This window comes from Lithobates pipiens, unplaced genomic scaffold, assembly GCF_037356315.1.
Source record: "Lithobates pipiens isolate NorthernLeopardFrog02 unplaced genomic scaffold, aLitPip1_a1.2 Scaffold_30, whole genome shotgun sequence".
NCBI classification, from domain to species: Eukaryota; Metazoa; Chordata; class Amphibia; order Anura; family Ranidae; genus Lithobates; species Lithobates pipiens.
The window spans coordinates 39,142,831-39,165,943 of record NW_027507791.1 but is presented as its reverse complement, the minus strand read 5'-3'; the positions used below and the strand labels follow the sequence as shown (position 1 = coordinate 39,165,943).

Here is a 23,113-nt window from a genome sequence, read left to right as displayed (position 1 = left end):
CACTGCAGAACGCCGACTAGCTTCCGCCCATAAAATCACTGTGATTCTACGGGTGGGAGCATTGTCATTCTTAGACAGGCAGTCACTTCCGGCTTTCGGCTGCTTCACGAAACCCGGAAGTGACGTAGGCAGCTCCGTTCCTCAGCCCGAGCGGAGCTGCCAGACAGTGAGAGGTGAGTCACCGCATAAAGGCTTTCTAGCTTCTACTTTATGGAGAATGTTCATGCATTTAGCTGAATGAATGCAAAAAGCTTTCACAGCCAGAAAGGTTTCCCCAGGCCAGGCGACTTTTGCCGTGGCCAATCAGAGAATGAGCTCTGAAGGGGGAACTCCACGCCAAATTTCTGAAAAAAAATTTGACATGGGTTCCCCCTCCGAGAGCATACCAGGCCCTTAGGTCTGGTATGGATTCCAAGGGGAACCCCCTACGCCGAAAAAACGGCATGGGGGTTCCCCCCCAGATCCACACCAGACCCTTATCCGAGCACGCTACCTGGCCGGCCAGGAAAGGGGGTGGGGACGAGCGGGCGCCCCCCCTCCTGAGCCGTACCAGGCCTCAACATGGGGGGGTGCCTTGGGGGAGGGGGGCGTGCGGCCCCCCCACCCCAAAGCACCTTGTCCCCATGTTGATGAGGACAAGGGCCTCTTCCCGACAACCCTGGCCGTTGGTTGTCGGGGTCTGCGGGCGGGGAGCTTATCAGAATCCGGGAGCCCCCTTTAATAAGGGGGCCCCGGATACCGGCCCCCCACCCTATGTGAATGAGTATGGGGTACAATGTACCCCTACCCATTCACCTGTGAAAAAAAGTACAAAAAAAAACACAACACAGGGTTAAAATATTTTATTGCACAGCTCCGGGGGTCTTCCGTCTTCGGGGGTCTTCTCGCCGGACTCCTCCGCTATCTTCTTGTAGCTCTTTTGCTAGCGGAGGAGTCCGGCTTTCTTCCTCGCCGCCGGCCTCTTCTTCGGACTTCGGGGGTCTTGTCCCCCTCTTCGGTTCTTCTGCCGGGCTACCGCGCCTTCTTATAGCTCTTTTACAGGCGGTGGCCCCGGTCTTCTGTCGCCGCCGCCGCCGCCCGTTCTTCTTCTTCTTCTTCTTCTTCTCCTTCTTCTCCAGGAGATGTTGCCTCGACGATCTCCCTGGCCAGAATGCCAGGGACGCGCTGCACTGCCACTTATATAGGGACAATGGGGCGGTGTCACATGGGTTGATGTCACATGGGTTGGTCACATGGGTTGATGTCACAGTCGCCATGTGACATCAACCCATGTGACCAACCCATGTGACATCAACCCATGTGACACCGCCCCATTGTCCCTATATAAGTGGCAGCGCACCGCGTCCCTGGCATTCCGGCCAGGGAGATCGTCGAGGCAACATCTCCTGGAGAAGAAGGAGAAGAAGAAGAAGAAGAAGAACGGGCAGCGGCGGCAGCGGCGGAGGCGGCGGAGGCGGCGGCGACGGCGACAGAAGACCGGGCCACCGCCTGTAAAAGAGCTATAAGAAGGCACGGTGGCCCGGCAGAAGAACCGAAGAGGGGGAGAAGACCCCCGAAGTCGGAAGAAGAGGCCGGCGGCGAGGAAGGAAGCCGGACACCTCCGCTAGCAAAAGAGCTACAAGAAGATAGCGGAGGAGTCCGGCGAGAAGACCCCCGAAGATGGAAGACCCCCGGAGCTGTGCAATAAAATATTTTAACCCTGTGTTGTGTTTTTTTTGTACTTTTTTTCACAGGTGAATGGGTAGGGGTACATTGTACCCCATACTCATTCACATAGGGTGGGGGGCCGGTATCCGGGGCCCCCTTATTAAAGGGGGCTCCCGGATTCCGATAAGCCCCCCGCCCGCAGACCCCGACAATCAACGGCCAGGGTTGTCGGGAAGAGGCCCTTGTCCTCATCAACATGGGGACAAGGTGCTTTGGGGTGGGGGGGCTACACGCCCCCCTCCCCCAAGGCACCCCCCCATGTTGAGGGCACGCAGCCTGGTACGGCTCAGGAGGGGGGGGGGGGCGCCCGCTCGTCCCCACCCCCTTTCCTGGCCGGCCGGGTAGCGTGCTCGGATAAGGGTCTGGTGTGGATCTGGGGGGGACCCTCACGCCGTTTTTTCGGCGTAGGGGGTTCCCCTTGGAATCCATACAAGACCTAAGGGCCTGGTATGCTCTCGGAGGGGGGAACTCACGCCAATTTTTTTCCCAGATTACATAAGGGGCGTGTTTTATGAGAAGTGGGAGGGGCCAAAATGATGGGCGGGGTCATGATGGGCGGGGTCTGGCGCCCCCCCATCCAAAAACTTCACCAGCCGCCACTGGCCGAGAGCACCAGCAGGGGACCCAAGAAGATGAGGAGAGAGATTATTACAGATCAGGTAAGTATAACATGTTTATTATTTCATAAAAAAATGAAGCTTTGGAATCACTTTAATTATCACCCCCCATTTCTTGAATCTTCACCCCTCCATGTGTTATCCCCCCCCCCCCAAAAAAAACAGCCCTAATCAACACGCTCAACCCAAATATTACCCAATCCAAATCCCCCCTCTCCTAGCACAAATCCTCTCCCCCAAATCCCCCCTGCTAGCACAAATCCTCTCATCCCAAATCCCCCCCTCCTAGCACAAATCCTCTCCCACAACCCCCCCAGCACAAATCCATTTCCCCACATCCCCCCGCACACATCTTTTCTCCCAAATCCCCCCTCCTAGCACTGATTCTCTCCCACAAACCCCCCCCCCCTTAGCACAAATCCTCTCCCCCAAATCCCCCTCTTAACACAAATCCTCTCCCCCAAATCCCCCCTCCTAGTGTAAACTCCCCCTCCCCAAATCCCCTACTAGTCCCCTACTAGTGTAAATCCTAATCCTCTCTCTTTCTTTTAATTTCCTTTGTCTTAGTCCTCATAATCATCGTCCTTCCTACTCCTCATTCATTATTAAGTCTGTTAATTTATTTATTTTGAAATCCAAAACGATGTCAGTGCTGATGTGATCATTACACGTCAGAAAATCTCCGCTGATAGATGGCGTTGTATTTATACACTAAAAGTGCACCTAGAAAGAGATACAATCCTAAGCTTTTTTTTATTTAAGTTTACATGAAAATATTAACGGTGCTTCTCTAACCCTCATGAGCCATTTATAGCTGTTTTTTTCTCAAACCTCACCGCCCCCCCCAAAAAAAATAAAAAATAATATTAAATAAAAAACAACCTTAAAGAGGAAGTAAACTCTCCCACTATGATGCTTCTTTTCATTTAGTCCATTATAATAAGTCATTATCAAATTGTAGTCACTGTAATCCAGCCCAAATCACATATTAATTACTGTTTAACCACTTTCAGACCGGACCATTTTGCTGGTCAAAGATCAGACCACTTTTTGCGATTCAGCACTGCGTCATTTTAACTGACAATTGCGCGGTCGTGCGAGGTGGCTCCCAAACAAAATTGACGTCCTTTTTTTCCTACAAATAGAGCTTTCTTTTGGTGGTATTTGATCACCCCTGCGGTTTTTATTTTTTGCGCTATAAACAAAAAATAGAGCGTCAATTTTGAAAAAAAACACATTATTTTTTACTTTTTGTTATAATAACGACCAAAAATATATTAAAAAAATGTTTTTTTTCCTCAGTTTAGGCCGATACGTATTCTTCTACGTATTTTTGGTAAAAATGGTGGCGATCAGAGATTTTTATTGTGACTGCGACATTATGGCGGACCCATTGGACGTTTTTGACACATTTTTGGGACCATTGTCATTTATACAGCAATCAGTGCTATACAAATGCAGTGATTCCTGTGTAAATGACACTGGCAGTGAAGGGGTTAACCAGTGGGTGGCAGTGTAGGGGTTAAGTGTTCCTAGGGGCGTGTTACTAACTGTTGGGGGCTGGGCTTTCTTTTAGTGAACACTGATCTCTGCTCCAATCACATGGAGCAGAGATCAGCATCACTTGTTGCTAGGCAGAACGGGGAGATGCTGTTAACAACGGCATCTCCCAGTTCAGCCGCCCCTTGAGGCGATCGCGGTTATGGCCGCGAGCGATCGAGTCCGCGGGACCCGCAACCGGACTCACGGGGGTCCCGACGGCAGGGCGGCATTTAAAATTGGACGTACCTGTACGCCAATATGCCTGCCCGTGCCATTCTGCCGACGTACATGGGCGTGCGCTGGTCGGGAAGTGATTAAAGAAACTTTAAAAAAACTTGTTTCCAGGGGTTAGGCAGCACCATCTTAAAGCGGGAGTCCACCGGGACTCCGCGTTTTTTTTTTTTTTTTTAAAGCCAGCAGCTACAAATACTGCAGCTGCTGACTTTTAAAATAGTGACACTTACCTGTCCAGCGCGCCCGCGATGTCGGCACCCGAAGCCGATCTCTAGGTCGTCTGTCGGGTCCTGCCGCCGCCATCTTGGGTATGGGAATCAGGAAATGGAGCCTTTCGGCTTCATTTCCCGGTTCCCTACTGCGCATGCGCGAATCGCGCTGTGCAATAAGGACGCTCCCCGCTGCCTCTGGGATCTGTGTGTTTCCCAGCAGGCAGCGGGGCACTTGCGGGAAGGGGCGGGCACTTGCGGAAAGGGGCGTAAGTTAAGCCCCTTTCCGCAGAGAGCTATCCCGGAAGTGGGTGCAGTTACCTGGATTATCCAGGTAACTGCACCCCCCTCCCCCCTGAAAGGTGCCGATTGTGGCACCGGAGGGGGGGGAGGGTTCCGATGAGCAGAAGGTCCACTTTAGGGTGGACCTCCGCTTTAAGTATTGTTTTCTGAGTCCACAGTGGAGTGTATTTCCGCCGTTACATTGAGCACTTCCTGTACTATTAACCAAGCCTCCTTCTCAATCCAACGTTTCTATGGCAACCCTGCTTTCCTGTTTATAGCTGACTTGTTTATTTCATAGTATTTACTTGTGCTGATTATCTAGTGTTTGCATGTGTGAGTCCTATCAGCTTCAGCTGATAAAACTGCAGTTATTTCTGTTCCATGCCCTGCTTTACACTGCATTTGATTTCACATGGTCACATGGTGTGTAGAAAGGAGCTCTGAGTGATTATGCAGCCTCCTGGGAGTTCAGTGTTGTGTGCCGTAGGAAGTCCTGATAACAGATAGATAAGCACATAAAAAAGTGTGCTGTGAATCAGGGGAAATCTAGGCATGCTCAGTGATGTCATTCTAAAGAACAAAAAGGATTACAACAATACTAAGCAAGTAAGGAGATAGCTACAAGCTGTGTTCATTAGGGTTTTTTTATGCTGATTTACATGGGACAAAGATGTGAGGGAGGGTTTACAACCACTTTAAAGGAGTTGAAAAAAGTGTAAAGTCATTCCTTGCATTAAGGTAAAAAATGTTTAGGTGTCAGCACCCCCCCTCAGCCCCCCCTTTACTTACCTGAGCCCTCATTAGATCCAGCGCTGTGCACGTAAATAAACAAGATAAACAAGTACAACTTGTGCAGGAGTATTTGTTTTGTGTGTGTATCACCTGAGACCAGTCCCTTCACCTGGTATATGGAAGGGTTTACAACCACTTTAATACTCTATACAGGGGGACTCCCTTGCAGCACTGGAGCTCTGAGCCCAGTTATTATTCCGTAGCTTGACCGATTGAAGTTTGTATGATTATGTTGGCTTCCTCCCGTGTCTCGGTTTACCACTCACCATCCAAATATACATACAGATAGAATAAATGACTTGTGACAAAGCTGCCCTTACTGGGTTCTCTAATGATGTGTATTATTGTGGTGGATACAACAGGTCAACTAATGCCGCGTACACACGTAGCCGACTATCCGGCGGACTTAGTCTGGCGGACTTCTCGCCGGACTGTCTGCCGGACTTTCCGAACGAGCTACTTGCCCACACACGACACTTTTTCAGTGGACTAATACGGCGTAGTAAGTCCGCCGGACTATCTTCCATACTTTTGAAATGAACGGACTCGCCCACACACACGCGGAGGAAAATCCGCTCATTTTGAGCACGTCTCCAGGTAGCCGGGGCTAGCGAAGGAGGCGTCGCTGGCCCCATCACCTGGTATGGACTTAAAGGGGAATCTCTACGCCAAAAAATCGGCGTGAGGGTCCCCCCTAGGTCCACATCAGACCCTTATCCAAACACGCTACCCGGCCGGCCAGGAAAGGGGGCGGGGACAAGCGAGCGCCCCCCTTATGAGCCGTACCAGGCCGCGTGCCCTCAACATGGGGATGCCTTGGGGAAGGGGGGCCACGTGGCCCCCCCCTTTAATAAGGGGCCCCCGGATAACGGCCCCCCACCCTATGTGAATGAGTATGGGGTACAATGTACCCCTACCCATTCACCTGTGAAAAAAGTAAAAAAAACACAACACACAAGGGTTAAAATAGTTTATTGCACAGCTCCGGGGGTCTTCTGTCCCTCTTCGGGGTTCTTCTCGCCGGACTCCTCCGCTATCTTCTGCTAGCTCTTTCACTAGCGGAGGAGCCCGGCTTTCTTCTTCGCCACCGCCCTCTTCTTCCGACTTCGGAGGTCTTGTCCCCCCCTTCAGGGGCCTTGTCCCCCTCTTCGGTTCTTCTTGCCGGGCCACCGTGCCTTCTTCTAGCTCTTTTACAGGCGGTGGCCCGGTCTTCTTTCGCCGCTGTCGCCGTCTTCTGTTCTTCTCTTCAGAAGTTGCATCGTCACTGCCTCCGCTCACAATGGCAGGGACGCGGCGCGGCGACTTATATAGGGACATCACCGGATGATGTCCCCACCCATTATGATGTCACAGTCCCAGAGGATGCTGGGACTGTGACATCATAATGGGCGGGAACACCATCCGGTGATGTCCCTATATAAGTCGCCGCGTGCCGCATCCCTGCCATTGTGAGCGGAGGCAGCGACGAGGCAACATCTGAAGAGAAGAAGAGAAGAACAGAAGACAGAGACAGCAGCGACAGCGGCGACAGAAGACCGGGCCACCGCCTGTAAAAAAGCTAGAAGAAGGCACGGTGGCCCGGCAAGATGAACCGAAGAGGGGGACAAGACCCCCGAAGAGGGGAACAAGACCCCCGAAGTCGGAAGAAGAGGGCTGCGGCGAAGAAGAAAGCCGGGCTCCTCCGCTAGCGGAAGAGCTAGCAGAAGGTAGCGGAGGAGTCCGGTAATAAGACCCCCGAAGACGGACAGAAGACCCCGGAGCTGTGTAATAAACAATTTTAACCCTTGTGTGTTGTGTTTTTTTAACTGTTTTTTACAGGTGAATGGGTAAGGGTACATTGTACCCCATACTCATTCACATAGGGTGGGGGGCCGCTATCCAGGGGCCCCCTTATTAAAGGGGGCTCCTGGATTCCGATAAGCCCCCTGCCTGCAGACCCCGAAACCAACGGCCAGGGTTGTCGGGAAGAGGCCCTTGTTCTCATCAACATGGGGACAAAGTGCTTTGGGGTGGGGGGCTCGCTTGTCCCCACCCCCTTTCTTGGCCGGCCGGGTAGCGTGCTTGGATAAGGGTCTGATGTGGACCTAGGGGGGACCCCCACGCCGATTTTTCGGCGTAGGGGTTCCCCTTTAAGTCCATACCAGGTGACAGGGCCAGCGAAACCTCCTTCGCTGGCCCGGGCTATCTGGAGACGCGCTCAAAATGTGCAGACTTTTCTCCAGGTGGGAAAAGTCTGTTCATTTCAAAAGTACGGCGGACTGGCACAAACACGGCTGGATTGTCCGCCAAAATGCGAGTCCGGCGGACAGATTGGAGTGCAAAAATACTTTCTTAGTCCACTGGACTTTTGGGTAAAAAAAGTCAGCCGGAGCATACACACGGGGGGATTATCCGCCGGACTTTTCCACCGGATTGTTTGATTGTGTGTACGAGGCATTAGTAAAACATGCATAGAAATTGTTTTACATCCATTGCACAGCATTGTGTGATTATCAACATTTAGAGAATAAATAATGTATTCCCATAATTTATCATTTCTTACAATTTCCTCTTCCAGAGCTCTTCTCTCCTCCTGAAATAGAAGTGACCCCGTCCAGGATAATAGAAGGAAATGAGATGACGGTGAGATGTGACACCAGACGGGATCCGCTCAGAGGCGGCACAGAGCTGCACTTTGCCTTCTACAGAGATGGACGGACTGTGCGGGGATACGATGTATCTGATACATACAGAGTGCCGTCATCTCAGCTGGAGGATTCTGGGAAATATACCTGTGAAGTGAGGACGGCGTCCGGCACTGTGAGGAAGATGAGTGATGGGCTCTATATACAGATATATGGTGAGGATGTAAACCTAAAAGAATGGCGTTGTTCCAATAATACTTTAGCCTTATATACACTATTAATTTCTTTATTCCCTGAAAGCCACATGATGAGGGAATAGAATCCATACTGACCAATCATTGTCATCCTTTCCTTTTCCAGAGCTCTTCTCTCCTCCAGAAATAAAAGTGACCCCGTCCAGGGTAATAGGAGGAGATGAGATGACGGTGAGATGTGCCACCAGACTGGGTTCGCTCAGAGGCGGCACAGAGCTGCACTTTGCCTTCTACAGAGATGGACGGACTGTGCGGGGATACGATGTATCTGATACATACAGAGTGCCGTCATCTCAGCTGGAGGATTCTGGGAATTATACCTGTGAAGTGAGGAAGAGATCTGGCTCTGTGAGGAAGAGAAGTGAGGGACTCTATATACAGATACACGGTGAGCTTGAAGAATTGAATTAGCCTCTCATCTGTACATGTTCTGTCTCTAATATCACTTTATCGAAAATAAATACCTCCTGAGTAGAGATGGCCTTATGGTTCGCCCGGCGGTTGGTTCGTGGCAAATTTTGCTCCTTCGTGATTCGCCAAACCGGTGGACTTCTGGAGCTGTTCACGGCAGTTTACATTGTGAAGAACTTTGACCCATGACACATCCATCATGGGGTACAGGACAGCCAATTGAGACATTTCAGCACATGGACAATTGGACATTCCCCCTACCTTATAAATAGACCTGATCTGGCGGCCATTTTACATTCTGTCTTTTGTCAGTAGAGGGAGAGGTTTCTGTGTGGAGCAGGGACAGACTGTAGTGACACAAATCGTTAGCTATTAAGTCCACAAAAAGAACTGGTATAGGTGTACAGTATATAGGGTTCTGGTGCACTGCTGCTGCTGACTGCTGAGTGCACTGCTGACCAATTCTTCAGCTGTCTTTTGTCAGTGTAGGGACAGGGCGCTGTGTGAAGCAGGGACAGTCAGTTTAATCACTAGCTATTACTATTAGGTCCACAAAGGTCCTTTTAAGGACTGGTATAGGTGTACAGTATCCGGATCCCGACCAGTGCACGCCAATGTACGTCGGCAGAATGGGCAGGCATATTGGCGTACAGGTATGTACAATCTCTACTGCCGCCCTGCCATTGTAAGCGCACCGCTGGCGGTGCGCTCGCATGCTGGTCGGGACCCCCGCGAGTCCGGTCGCGGGTCCCGCAAACTCAATTGCCGCGGGGATACCCGCAATCGTCTCACGGGGTGGCTGAAAGGAGAGATGCCATTGTAAACAGCATCTCCCCGTTCTGCTTAGCAACTAGTGACGCTGATCTCTGCTCCATATGATTGGAGCAGAGATCAGTGTTCACTAAATGAAAGCCCAGCCCCCAACAGTTAGTAACACACCCCTAGGAACACTTAACCCCTACACTGCCACCCACTGGTTAACCCCTTAACTGCCAGTGTCATTTACACAGTAATCACTGCATTTATATAGCACTGATTGCTGTGTAAAGGACAATGGTCCCAAAAATGTGTCAAAAATGTCCGATATGTCCGACATAATGTCGCAGTCATAATAAAAATCACTGATCTCTGCCATTACTAGTAAAAAAAAAATATTAATCAAAATGCCATAAACTATCCCCTATTTTTTAAACGCTATAACTTTTGCGCAAACCAATCAATAATCGTTTATTGCAATTTTTTTTTTACCAAAAATATGTAGAAGAATACGTATCGGCCTAAACTGAGGGAAAAAAATTTTTTTTTTATATATTTTTGGGGGATATTTATTATAACAAAAAGTAAAAAATTAAGTGTTTTTTTCAAAATTGTCGCTCTATTTTTGTTTATAGCGCAAAAAATAAAAACCGCAGGAGTGATCAAATACCACCAAAAGAAAGCTCTATTTGTGGGAAAAAAAAGATGTAAATTTTGCCCGATTCTGCAGCTGTCTTTTAACAGTGTAGGGACCGAGGGTCAGTTTGGTGTTCTAAACAGGGACAATCTGCAAATCACTAGCTACTAGCTAGCTACTATTAGGTCCACAAAGGTCCTTTTAAGGACTGGTATAGGTGTGCAGTATATAGTGGTGTATTACATGTATAAAGTACTTGCACATATAGAAAGCATAGTATAGTGCATTTCCACTGTGCAGCATTGTGACTGCTGAGCGGTTCAGCAGCGATACTACAAAGAGTGACAAAAGCAATAAAAAAAAGTATTATAACTGGTGTGATAGACCAGTGGCCCCCAAAAACGACAGATTGAAGCGGGGTGTTATATACCTTCTTCCACATACATACTGCACTTTTGTCACAGGGTCATTTAAAAAATGACAGGCAGAGCAAGAGGCAGGCCCTTCCGCAGGGGTGGTAGGGGTAGGGCAGGAGCAGCAGGCTTGAGCCAAAGTGGCAATTTGCAGAAGTTGCGTGTGATTACGTCAAAAGATGCACCAAACTTGGTTGAGTGGCTCACTCAGCCTTACTCTTCTGCAACCTCCTCATCCTCTCGATCTGCACCTTCTTCACTCTCTGCTGTGTGCACCCTCAAAGACACTACCACCAACACCACCACCACCATATACCCTCCGCTTGAGTCACAGTCACAGTCCTCTATCATGGTGCTGGTGTGGTGTCAGTGCCCTCTATCTCGGTGCTGGTGTGGTCTCAGTGCTCTCTATCTCAGTGCAGGTGTGGTCTCACTGCTCTCTATCTCGGTACTGGTGTGGTGTCAGTGCTCTCTATCACGGTGCAGGTGTGCTGTCAGTGCTCTCTATCACGGTGCTGGTGTCAGTGCTCTCTCTCTATCTCGGTGCTGGTGGCAGTGCTCTCTCTCTATCTCGGTGCTGGTGTGGTGTCAGTGCTCTCTATCTCAGTGCTGGTGTGGTCTCAGTGCTCTCTATCATGGTACTGGTGCTCAGTCTCTATCGCGGTGCTGGTGTCAGTGTTCTATCTCAGTGCTGGTGTCAGTGAGGGAGATAGCAGTAGAGAAGCCAATCAGCAGGCAGTGCCAGCACCATGGCTGAGGACCAGCACTGGACTGGCACCTCCGGACCACCGCAGTGGAGCCCTGAATAGGTGGGGGTAAGGGCCAGGCAGAGGGAGGGGCTCAAGCACAGGTTGGCACACTGGGATACTGGCAGATCATCTCCTGCACCCACTTCATAGCCTGACCTGACCTTGCCTCTCCTCCATGGCCTTCATGCGCTCCTGAATTGTCAAAATTTCACAGATAAAAAAAGAATGCTTGTCATTCCCTTAGTTATTCTTTCCCTTACTCGTTATTCCCTTCCCTTATTCTCTTTCACTTTGTCATTCTTCCCTCCATTATAAGCTTTCCATAAATCTTTATTCCCTTCCCTTATTCTCTTTCCTTTAGTCATTATTCCCTTTCGTTATTCTTTTTCCTTTAGTCACTCTTCCCTTATTCTCTTTCTCTTTGTCTTTTTTCCCTTCCATTATTCTCTTTCCCTTAGTCATTCTTCCCCCTTAGCCCTTGTACACACGGTTGGAGATTCTGACAACCAAATCCGTCGGATTTTGTCCGACGGATCTTGTCCGAAACTGTTGTATACACACGGTCGGATGAAGTTATCGGAAAATCCGATCGTTCAGAACGTGATGGCGTTATTTCATTATGACTGGACTACGTTCAGGCTAGTAGCCAATAGATCCGAGCATGCGTGGCAATTGGCCCGATCGGAATTCTCTACACATGATCGGAGTATGTCCGATCGGAGCATTTTGTCAGAAAAAATATACAGCAAGTTAGAAAATTTGGTCCGACGGATATTCAAATGGAAACAGTCCGATGCAGACCACACACAGTCGTAATATCCAACAAAACGCTCCGTCGGAATCTCCGATCGTGTGTACAAGGGCTTAGTCTTTATTCCCTTCCCTTATTCTCTTTCTCCTTGTGTTTTTTCCCTTCCCTTATTCTCCTTCCCTTAGTCTTTCTTTCCTTCCCTTATTCTCCTTTCCTCTCCATCTTTTAGCTATCTCTAGAGATCTGTGTCTACCTTCAGTCAGAGAACTGTTGGAGAGAGGGGATGTGGGGAAGTTTATAGAAATCAAATGATTCTACACAAGTCCGGGAACACAAAGATTCTCTCTCCTCTACTTCAACTGATGGAGCTTAAAGTTGAAACTCAGTTGAGAATATAAAGCAGACCCCGTGTTGCCTCCATTAGTACATTCTAGCATTGGCTCTAGGAATGAGGCCCGAGTTCACCATTGCCATGGGTGTGTGGCAAAGCCTTGGAATTTGCAAAGTTTGTGAATCACAAACCAAAAAAATGGCAGATTCCACCCCAAAAATAAGGAATAAAAGAACCAATTATTTAAAATAATAGATTACTCAGATCTCTGTCTATAAAAGAGTGGGCTCACAACGGCAGCCATATTATCTATTTATGTTGGAGCTGATAGAGAGAGATGATAATTCTGTGTGGGCAGAGATACTTTTTTCAAATTAAATATTATTATTTTATTTATTTTTGCCATTGGTACATGACCCCTATGGCAATGCCCAGCTTCCTATACCTTCTGTTTAAGAATAGCTTGCTAAAAGGCCTACAAATGGCCAGAATAATAAGATTTGCTTCCCATCCATAGAGTTTAATAGTGTTTGCTATCATTGGTGAAAGCACATCCAGCATTTGGTCGGGTCTTCTTGTATGAGCAGAAAACCCAAATACTCTCAGATCTGCCAATATCCAATGTGTGCTGATCCATGCTGAGTGACAGCCTCTGCTCTGGTCCTATGTGAAGGGGGTGTGTCCCTTCCCTCCAATCAGCTCTCAGAGATCTACAGCTCCACTCCCCTTTTTTTTATAGCTCTACAAGCTTTATAAATTCGGGACTTTGAACAGCTGTAGAGAAGAGAAGATTGCAGATAAACAGGTACAACTTATGTAGGAGGATTTTTTTCATCTCTGTGTATCACCTGAGATCATTTCCTTTACTGGGTATATGGAAGGGTTTACAACCACTTTAATACTTTATACAGGGGGACTTCCTTGCAGCACTGGAGCTCTGGGTCCAGTTATCATTCAGTAGATGGACCGATTGAAGTTTGTATGTTTGTGTTGGCTTCCTCCCGTGTCTCGGTTCACCACTCACCATCCAGATATACATACAGTTAGAATAAATGACTTGTGACAAAGCTTTCCTTACTGGGTTCTCTAATGACGTATATTATTGTGGTGAATACAACAGGTCAACTTCGCCAAACATGGATAGAAATAGTTTTACATCCATTGCACAGCATTGTGTGATTATCAACATTTAGAGTATAAATAATGTATTCCCATAATTTATCATTTCTAACAAATTTCTCTTCCAGAGCTCTTCTCTCCTCCGAAAATAAAAGTGCCCCCGGCCAGGGTAATAGAAGGAGATGAGATGACGGTGAGATGTGACACCAGACGGGATCCGCTCAGAGGCGGCACAGAGCTGCTCTTTGCCTTCTACAGAGATGGACGGACTGTGCGGGGATACGATGTATCTGATACATACAGAGTGCCGTCATCTCAGCTGGAGGATTCTGGGAATTATACCTGTGAAGTGAGGACGAGGTCTCAGACTGTGAGGAAGATGAGTGATGGGATCTATATCCAGATATATGGTGAGGATGTAAACCTAAAAGAATGGTTTTGTTCCAAGGATACTTTAGCCTTATTTACACTTTTCATTTCTTTATTCCCGGACAGTCACATGTTGAGGGCATAGAACTCATACTAACCAATCATTGTCATCCTTTCCTCTTCCAGAGCTCTTCTCTCCTGCAGAAATAAAAGTGACCCCGTCCAGGGTAATAGAAGGAGATGAGATGATGGTGAGATGTTACACCAGACTGGATCCACTCAGAGGCGGCACAGAGCTGCACTTTGCCTTCTACAAAGATGGATGGACTGTGCGGGGATACGATGTATCCGATACATACAGAGTGCCGTCATCTCAGCTGGAGGATTCTGGAAATTATACCTGTGAAGTGAGGACGGCGTCTCAGACTGTGAGGAAGATGAGTGATGGGCTCTATATCCAGATACACGGTGAGCTTGAAGAATTGAATTAGCCTCTGATCTGTACATGTTCTGTCTCTAATATCACTTTATCGAAAATAAATACCTCCTGAGACCCAGTCTGTATAGATATTTTGACAACTTGCTGACTTTAGAAGATCCACTGGCAGTTTTAGCCCACCAAGACAATGCTGAAGAGAGTCCATTGTAGTTTGTTCCAGACTTGGGCGGCACAGTGGTGTAGTGGTTAGCACTCTCACCTAGCAGTAAAAAGGGTCACTGGTTCAAATCCCATACCATGACACTACCTGCCTGGAGTTTGCATGTTCTCCCTGTGTCTGCGTAGGTTTCCTCCGGGGTAGGTTAATTGGCTTCTGTCCAAAAAAATTGGCCCTAGTATATGAATGGGGACCTTAGATTGTGGGCTCCTTGAGAGTAGGGACCAATGTGAGTGTGCAATGTACAGGCATAGGGGTAGACACTTGCTCAGGTTGAACTGGATGGACTGGTGTCTTTATTCAACCTTACTAACTATGAAACTGTCATATACAATGGATGTTTTTTTTTTTGGGGGGGGGGGGGGGGGTTCACTTGTGGAAATAAAATTTGAACTTTGAACCAATTATTTAAAATAATAGATTACTTAGTCCTCTGTCTATAAAAGAGTGAACTCACAACGGCAGCCATATTGTCTATTTATTTGGAGCTGTTAGAGAGAGCTGATAATTCTGTGTGGACAGAAATATTTTTTTCAAATTAAATATTATTATTTGATTTTATTTATTTTTGCCATTGGTACATGACCCTATGGCAGTGCCCAGCTTCCTATACCTTCTGTTTAAGAATAGCTTGCTACAAAGCTCTACAAATGGCCAGAATAATAAGATTTGCCTCCCATCCATAGACTTTAACAGTTTGCTTCCAAGTCTGTGAACTTCGAGCAAGATTCATGAACTGTTTGAGAACTGAACCCAAGCTGATTTGCTCATCGCTTATTAGTTCATACTGAAATAATCACAATACAAGGGGTAGGGTTTGGTAAAAGGGAAGTCATGACAATAAAGGCCTTCTTCTTCTCCATCATTCAGATGGACTTACAGCAGCATTGTGTCCAAATAGGGCCCTGATGTTGGGGACTTGTATCTTCTCTCTTCGTTAACCAACAGTTATATTTAACCACTGATCCCAGCCCAGTAATAGTTCAGGCTCATAATAATTGTTACCTCCATAAGGTGAAGACACTGGGCAGAGAAATGATTGCAAAAGTTCTACATAGTAAAAACACTGCCATAAAGGATTCAATACTGGCCAAGTGTCAATGGCCAGAGTCCCTAATTGGAACCCTAATTGGAACCCTAATTGGGGCACTAATTCCACATGGAACCCTAACTGAAGCTCTCCCAATTTAATTTCCCTTCATGTCATGGCAGAGTCAATAATGAGTCCTAAAAGAGAGGTCCATCATAATGTGAAGATACTGGGCAGAGAAATTATTGCAAAAGATTTTCATGGTAAAAAATTCAGTTAAATTTAAAGTTGAAATTCACCTTTTTAATGGTTTGCCAACAAATGGATTTGTAAGATAACGAAAGAAAAAAGCCATGCACATACATAAATACTGTAAATAAAATTAAATATAAACACCTATGAGTGATCAATTGATTGCAATAGTAGTGAAAAAAAGTTGATCTACCCCTCAAACATACCATAATTTATAAAAAGACTTATAAGTGTTAATAATGAAATTTGAAAAATCCCAGTGAAGTGATAAAAAAGTCCAATAAATGAAAAATAGTCCAATGAAAATGTAATAAATACCTACATTTCATAAGAATTCATGGAAAGATAAAAAATATTAGATTAATAGTAGCAATAAAAATTAAATGTAAAAAATATATATTAGTGATAATATTATTATTACCGTATATACTCGAGTATAGGCCGACCCGAATATAAGCCGAGGCCCCCAATTTACCCCCCAAAAAACTGGAAAAATTATTGACTCGTGTATAAGCCGAGGGTGAGACATGGCTGTCCATCCCTGTGTGTCCGTCCATCCCTGTGTGTGTGTCCGTCCATCCCTGTGTGTGTGTCCGTCCATCCATCCATCCCTGTGTGTGTGTCCGTCCATCCATCCCTGTGTGTGTATCCATCCATCCATCCCTGTGTGTGTCCATCCATCCATCCATCCATCCCTGTGTGTCCATCCATCCATCCATCCCTGTGTGTGTGTGTGTCCATCCATCCATCCATCCCTGTGTGTGTGTGTCCGTGCAGCCTTGTGTGTGTGTCCAGCCTACCTGTGTCCCGAGCCTGTGTCCCGAGCCTGTGTCCCGAGCCGCCGTCCCGAGCCGCCGTCCCGAGCCGCCGTCCCGAGCCGCCGTCCCGAGCCTCCTCCGTCCTTCCAGGATCGCCGCTCTTCTCGGCGGCCATTCTAAAATTCAAAAGCCGCGCCTCCGCCTTCGCCTGTGATAGGCAGAACACTGAATTTCCCAGCAGCCTGTGTTCCGCCTATCACGGACATCCTTTCATCCTCGTCGGTAGTACGAGGATGAGCGGATGTCCGTGATAGGCGGAACACTGACTGCTGGGAAATTCAGTGTTCCGCCTATCACAGGCGAAGGCGGAGGCGGAGGCGCGGCTTTTGAATTTTAGAATGTCCGCTGTCTGTCTGCTCGATACGCTGATCGAGCAGTCAGACAGCGGTGACTCGAGTATAAGCCGAGGGGGCACTTTCAGCCTCAAAAAAGAGGCTGAAAATCTCGGCTTATACTCGAGTATATACGGTATTATTATTATTATTATTATTATTATTATTATTATTATTATATAAAATTGGTGATAATATGAGTGTAAAAACAAAAAATTTAATAAAAAATACAAACTGTTCAATCTTCTGTGTGACCAAAACACACCAAGGATCATGACCACCACCACATAAAATATGCGCTTACCAAAAGGTAAGCAATTTCATGCCCATAGTCAATCTCCACAGCACCTCCTCAGACCATGATCACAGTATTATTGAATGAAACAGGCCGGGACCATCAACAGCAGCACATGAAGCAGAAAGGCAGTACTTGGGATTCCAGGGAAATGGAAAGAAGACTCACCATAGCATAATTCCGTATAACACATTTAATAAATTTAAAGAAATACACTTACATAGAAAGCAGTAAAAACGCCCATAAAAAATGCCGGCTGGCATGCAATCGCCCGTCCAACCTACGCTGTATCGAGATAACGTCAGCACGTCTGCCACCTGACGTACGTTTCGTCGTAAAAAGACTTATTCTTGGGGACTCTAATAAGTCTTTTTACGACGAAACGTACGTTGGGTGGTAGACGTGCTGACGTCATCACGATACAGCGTAGGTTGGATGGGTCTGAGGAGGTGCTGTGGAGATTTAATATGGGCATGAAATCGCTTGCCTTTTGGTAAGCGCATATTTTATGTGGTGGTGGTCACGATCCTTGGTGTGTTTTTCCATGCATTTTTATGAAATGTAGGTATTTATTAAGTTTTCACTGGACTATTCTATATTTATTGGACTTTTTTTTATCACTTCACTGAGATTTTTCGAATTTCATTATTAACACTTGTTATTTATAATTCTTTTTATAAATTATGGTATGTTTGATTTATTAGAGGGGTAGATCAACTTTTTTTTCACTGCTATTGTAATCAATTAATCACTCATAGGTGTTTATATTTCATTTTACTTACAGTATTTATGTATGTGCGTGGCTTTTTTCTTTTGCTATCTTATTGTGTTTAGGTGTATCTTGTAAAACTGGGCTGCAGCGATTTTTAGTTGTACTAGTGTAGATGTAGGTCTAGCGCTGCATTTTTTTTTCTTTTTGATCAATTGGATTTGTAAGATTGGTCAGCCAGTCTTGTGATTTATGCTTATCTGGAGCAAGTGACACACTTATCTCCCAGTTCAGCTTCATTGCTTCCCGTGTCACCTGTCCTCCTATTATTGGAATAAGTTAGAACATATTACTGGAGAATTAAACAACATTATTGCATCTGTCCAATGAGAAGGAAGCTAATCCAGATCCTTTATATACATTCAGAATTTTTAATAGTTCAAAATTGCCCAAATACATTTTTTTTCTTATCTAAAAATCACATGACTTCCATCTCTAGTTCTCTCTTCAGATTACACGGTGCAGAATATTATACGCCTGGTGATCTCTGGATTTGTATTATCTGCTGCCGTATGTTTCATCTACTTCCACAATAAGTGGTAGAGAAGAAGATCATCTAGGAATCTGAGGACCTCAATGAAACATCTAAGTGAACATGGAAAAGGTCTTGGCTGAATTCCAAGGAACTTCATCTTTTAAAAATAAACTTATATTGACAAAAAACTCAATCTGATTAATCTGAAAAAATAATGAGTGATTAAACTAATGTATTTGTAAAATGAATACAGTGTCAGTGAGTGTTGGAAGCAGAAGTGGTCACTGAGATCACACATGGAGGAGAGAATAACAGGAAGGAAATAAAATGTTTTCTTAAAAAAAAAAACGGAGAAAAGACTCAAAGAAAAGCACAAATGTCACACTTTATTGATCACGTTGTTTATTCTAAGTTCTGAAAACTAAAGAAGATATGAAGTGGGTTTTGTATATATTGGTGCAGATTTACTAAAACTGGGGAGTACAAAATCTGGTGCAGTTGTCCATGGTAGCCAATCAGATTCTAACTTCAGATTGTTCAATTAAACTTTGTAAAAAAAACAGGAAGCTGCTCCAGATTTTGAACTTTCTAGTTTTAGTAAATCAACCCTATTATCTTGTTTTATTAATTGTCAGTTAATATAGTATTATTATATGTTAACGTTTTATATTCTTATTTTTAGCCAGAAGATAACATTGTTGGCTAATTTTCATGTTTCTCCAATCTTCTTACCTCTTTTTATAAAAAGCTTGTAGCCTTGTACCTACATTATATTATGTTATGCCTGTTACTGTATTATGCTTTTTAAGTTTCTGGTTGGCGCATGCAAGGGTTAATGTATTTGTATGATATGTCTTCCCCTCTATGTGTGTGGTACCTCCCTTCTTCAGGGCCTATATATACAAGGGGAGCCGGCCTGGTGGTGCAGTTTGGTGTGGAAGACCAGAATCATACAGTGAGGATCTGTGTATTATGTAAACCGTTCTACTGGCAGCATCAAACTTTCATATGACCTGTTTTTGGGCACCCATGTAAATGTATTTTATATATCAGAAGTTTCCTAATTTTAAGGTATGGACAGCACCACTATAGAAACAGCACAGCCAAATCAAAGTACAGTCGAATGTAATGTAAAGTGAAATCATTTATGTAAAGGAATTATTCTGTAAAAATGTGCAACCTTAACTGTATTCTCTAAATCAATCCAGTAAACTGAGTTCTTGTTCAAAGAAGAAGTTGCCTCCTGTTGTTTACTTGAGGTGGGGAGAAGGACATTAAAGTGATGTATAGTCATGCAGGGCTGTCTTTAAGTCGGACAAAAGGGGCAGCTGCCCTGGGCAAAGACATTGTTGTGGGGCCTGAATCAGTTGCCCCATACTTTCCAACTGCCCTGGTTTACATTCCCTTGTCCTGTGAAGTCTTAATCCCGTGCTGTGTCTGGATATCTCAGTGTGAAGTGCTGTCACTTATGCTGCCCAGCTCTGCCCTATTGCAGTGTACAGATGACTCATGTGCAGACAATATCAGCATTCACATTTAAATAACAGGCATTAATATGTAAATTGAGAAGGCATTGATATGTAAATGCCTAACATCAATAATACTGACATATAATTAAACACACATAGGTTGGACTTGATGGACTTGTGTCTATTTTCAACCTCACCTACTAATTAACTATGTAACATTGGTGGTCACTATCAATGCCCCTATTACATTAGTGGTAAGTGTAAATCCCCTTTACATTGGTGGCCTATGTAAAAACTCCTTTTTATATTAGTAGTCCGTAAAAAATCCTAACTTGCATTTGGGAGATGTGTGAAGGGAAATACTATTAAGTATTTATTTAATCACATCAGTATATCTCCCCCAAAAGAGTGCTTGTTTCTATTCCTATTGGTACATCTACCCCAGTAATCTATGTTTACAATTCTTATCAGTACATCTACCCCAAAGGATTGCCTATAGGTTGTATTCTAAATGTACAATTTTTATTGGTAAATCGACCCCAAAACAGCAATTGTTTCTATTCTTATTGTTACATTATCACCAATAGATTGCCCCTTGTGTGTAACCTGAGTTTACTATTCTTATTGGAACATTTACCCCAAAGAAGAGCCTAATGGTGTCACCTGAGTCTACTATTCAGAGAGATAGGAATGGAATCCATACCTTGCCATAATGACAACATAGGACTCCAAACAAGTGTCCTTACCATCATGTAATCCAGTTACACCAGTAAACCTGGTTACAAGGCCAGCAGTACCCATCATAAAATGTCATATGAGTTTTGTTTAGCATATCATAAGGCAGAACTGAGATCTTATTGGCTATCACAGATTATTCCTCTTTCTACATTCTCACAAAATTGGTGTTAAGTCTGGTGAAATGTTCATAAATAACATTCATGAAGTGAGAAGACACTCATAACTTCTTCTACTCAGGATGACCGTCACAACTTTCAGGTCTCGGCTACCATGTCCGTCTTTCTCACCATTGTGTTTCTATGTAAGTAGAATTTTTATTTTATTTTTAATACTTAGTATTCTATTATTTTATTGTAAGTATCAAAGTATTGGTGTCTTTACTTTTAGATTGTGTGCAACATAAGATAACTCATTACTATGAACCTGTTAGAGGCTCGATGTAAAGCACACTTATTATAGTTTTATCTGCTGTGGACAAAGTATGATGACCCCTCTTCTTCTTCTTCTTCTTCTTCTATCGTATTTACCATCCAATGAGCACCGTATAAGCTGTTTAGTTCCATGAGAAATACTGTACATCATGTTACAGTTGTTAGTTAGGGACCTTAGATTGTAAGCTCCTTGAGGGAAGGGACTGATGTGAATGTACAATGTATATGTAAAGCGCTGTGTAAATTTATGGTGCTATATAAGTAACTGAAATAAAAAATAAAATAAAAATAATTAGTATCCATTCTCAGTAATGGTGGATTGCACATTATAGGAAGGAGCTACAGAAGGCATCTAAGCAGAGCATTTCTTGGCTTGTGCTGTTATTATCATTAATTGTAAGCTGTGTTCATGGTCTTGTCATGCAGGCTGGAAGGTTCACATTAATCTAGATAAGTCAGAATCAGGAATGTGATTTCCAGAAGAGTTTTGTTTTAGTTGTAAGAGTCAATGATGAAGATAGCTGGATGTCATCTATAAGGAGAAAAATGTAGAAGGTCAGGGTAATGCCAGGGTTGGGTCCCGGGGTACATGTCCTGGTTCTACTGCTGAGTGCCCCTTGCCTCATGTGATTCAAATACTGCCTTAAGTTATATCCTCTATTCATTTAGATACCAGAATTGTTTCTACCCGGGGTGGGTAGAGAGTGTGATCACTCCATGAGGGATTTAAATGAAGGTGTTTAGTTTAGTAAAGGGGGATCTGGTGGATACATAGTTCAGTTCTGATGGCTGGTTGACTGAACCTGCAGAAGCAGGAATCGGGAATGGTCTGGTTACTGATTGAAATAAGTTAATAAAAGTGGTGGTGTTGGGGAGTGGCTTGAGGCGACATAAGGCATAAAAGAAATGACTTGGTAAGGTGGTTATGATGGATGCATAGAAGGATCTGATGGGAAAATGAACTTGTCCAAACATTGTGTAAGGGGTCGTATGGGATGAATATAATTGCAATTGATGGCTACACTTTGGAGGAGTGGTAACGTTAAGTCTGGATGCTTAACCCAACCTCTCCAAACCATAGCTTGTCACATAAGGGAGAGCGTCATTTCCAATCTTCTGGTGATCTAAGAAAATTGTGATTCTAACATTTTTGCTATGAAGAAAATGTATAATTTCTAACTCAAAATAAAAAGAAGAACGATTATTGAAAGGAATTAGATATTCTTTAATGACATGTACTGTACATAACATTTTCTAAAACGTGCATTTTGGCTTTTCAGATTTGAACATGGGGAAATCTGGTGAGTTTAGTGCTGAATATATACTTTAAACACATTAATACTACAAAAAGATTTTTTTTTTTACAATTTTTTTTACAATTTTGGTCTAAAGGTTGACTGAGAAAGAAGGGGTTTGGATCATTGATTATAATATTGTAAATAGCTTTGCATTAATGCAGTGGCAGAAGACTATTCAAAAAGTGTGGGTTAGCTACATTTGCACACAACCGAGATTAAATTGTCATTACATTTACTTAACACAACAAGTGGTAGAGAAGAAGAAGAACTTCTAGGAATTTTAGGATCTCTATGAAACATCTAAGTGAACATGGAAAAGGTCTTGGCTGAATTCAAAGGAACTTAATATTTTTAAAATACATTTATATTTACAAAAAACTGGGTCTGATTAATCTGAAAAAAATATGAGTGATTAAACGAATTGGCTTAATACAGTAAGTAGTGGAAAAGGCAGAAGTGGTCACTGAGATCACACACTGAGGAGAGTATAACAGGAAGGAAATATAGTGTTTTTTGTTTTAATAAAAACTGGGAAAAGATCCAAAACACAAATGTCACACTTTACTTATTATGTTTTTATTCTAAGTTCTGAAAAAGAAAGAAGATATGTAGTCGGTTTTGTATATATTGGGGGTTATTTACTAAAACTGGAGAGTGCAAAATCTGGTGCAGTTGTGTGCATGGTAGCCAATTAGCTTTTAACTTTAGATTGTTCAGTTAAACTAGGTTGAAAAACTGGAAGTTGCTCCA

General features: G+C 44.5%; 1 protein-coding gene across 1 annotated transcript in view; it reads left to right on the top strand.

The window, feature by feature from the left end:
- Positions 1-19,638, top strand: part of LOC143942173 (Fc receptor-like B) — a 28,922-nt gene extending 9,284 nt beyond the window's left edge. Inside the window, exons 5-8 of the mRNA XM_077463431.1 lie at positions 7,944-8,225; positions 8,371-8,652; positions 13,560-14,268; positions 18,392-19,638. Coding sequence (XP_077319557.1) covers positions 7,944-8,225; positions 8,371-8,652; positions 13,560-13,945 — 950 coding nt within the window. The 3' untranslated portion in view covers positions 13,946-14,268; positions 18,392-19,638. The remainder of the gene's footprint in view (positions 1-7,943; positions 8,226-8,370; positions 8,653-13,559; positions 14,269-18,391) is intronic.
- Positions 19,639-23,113: the final 3,475 nt, after the last annotated feature.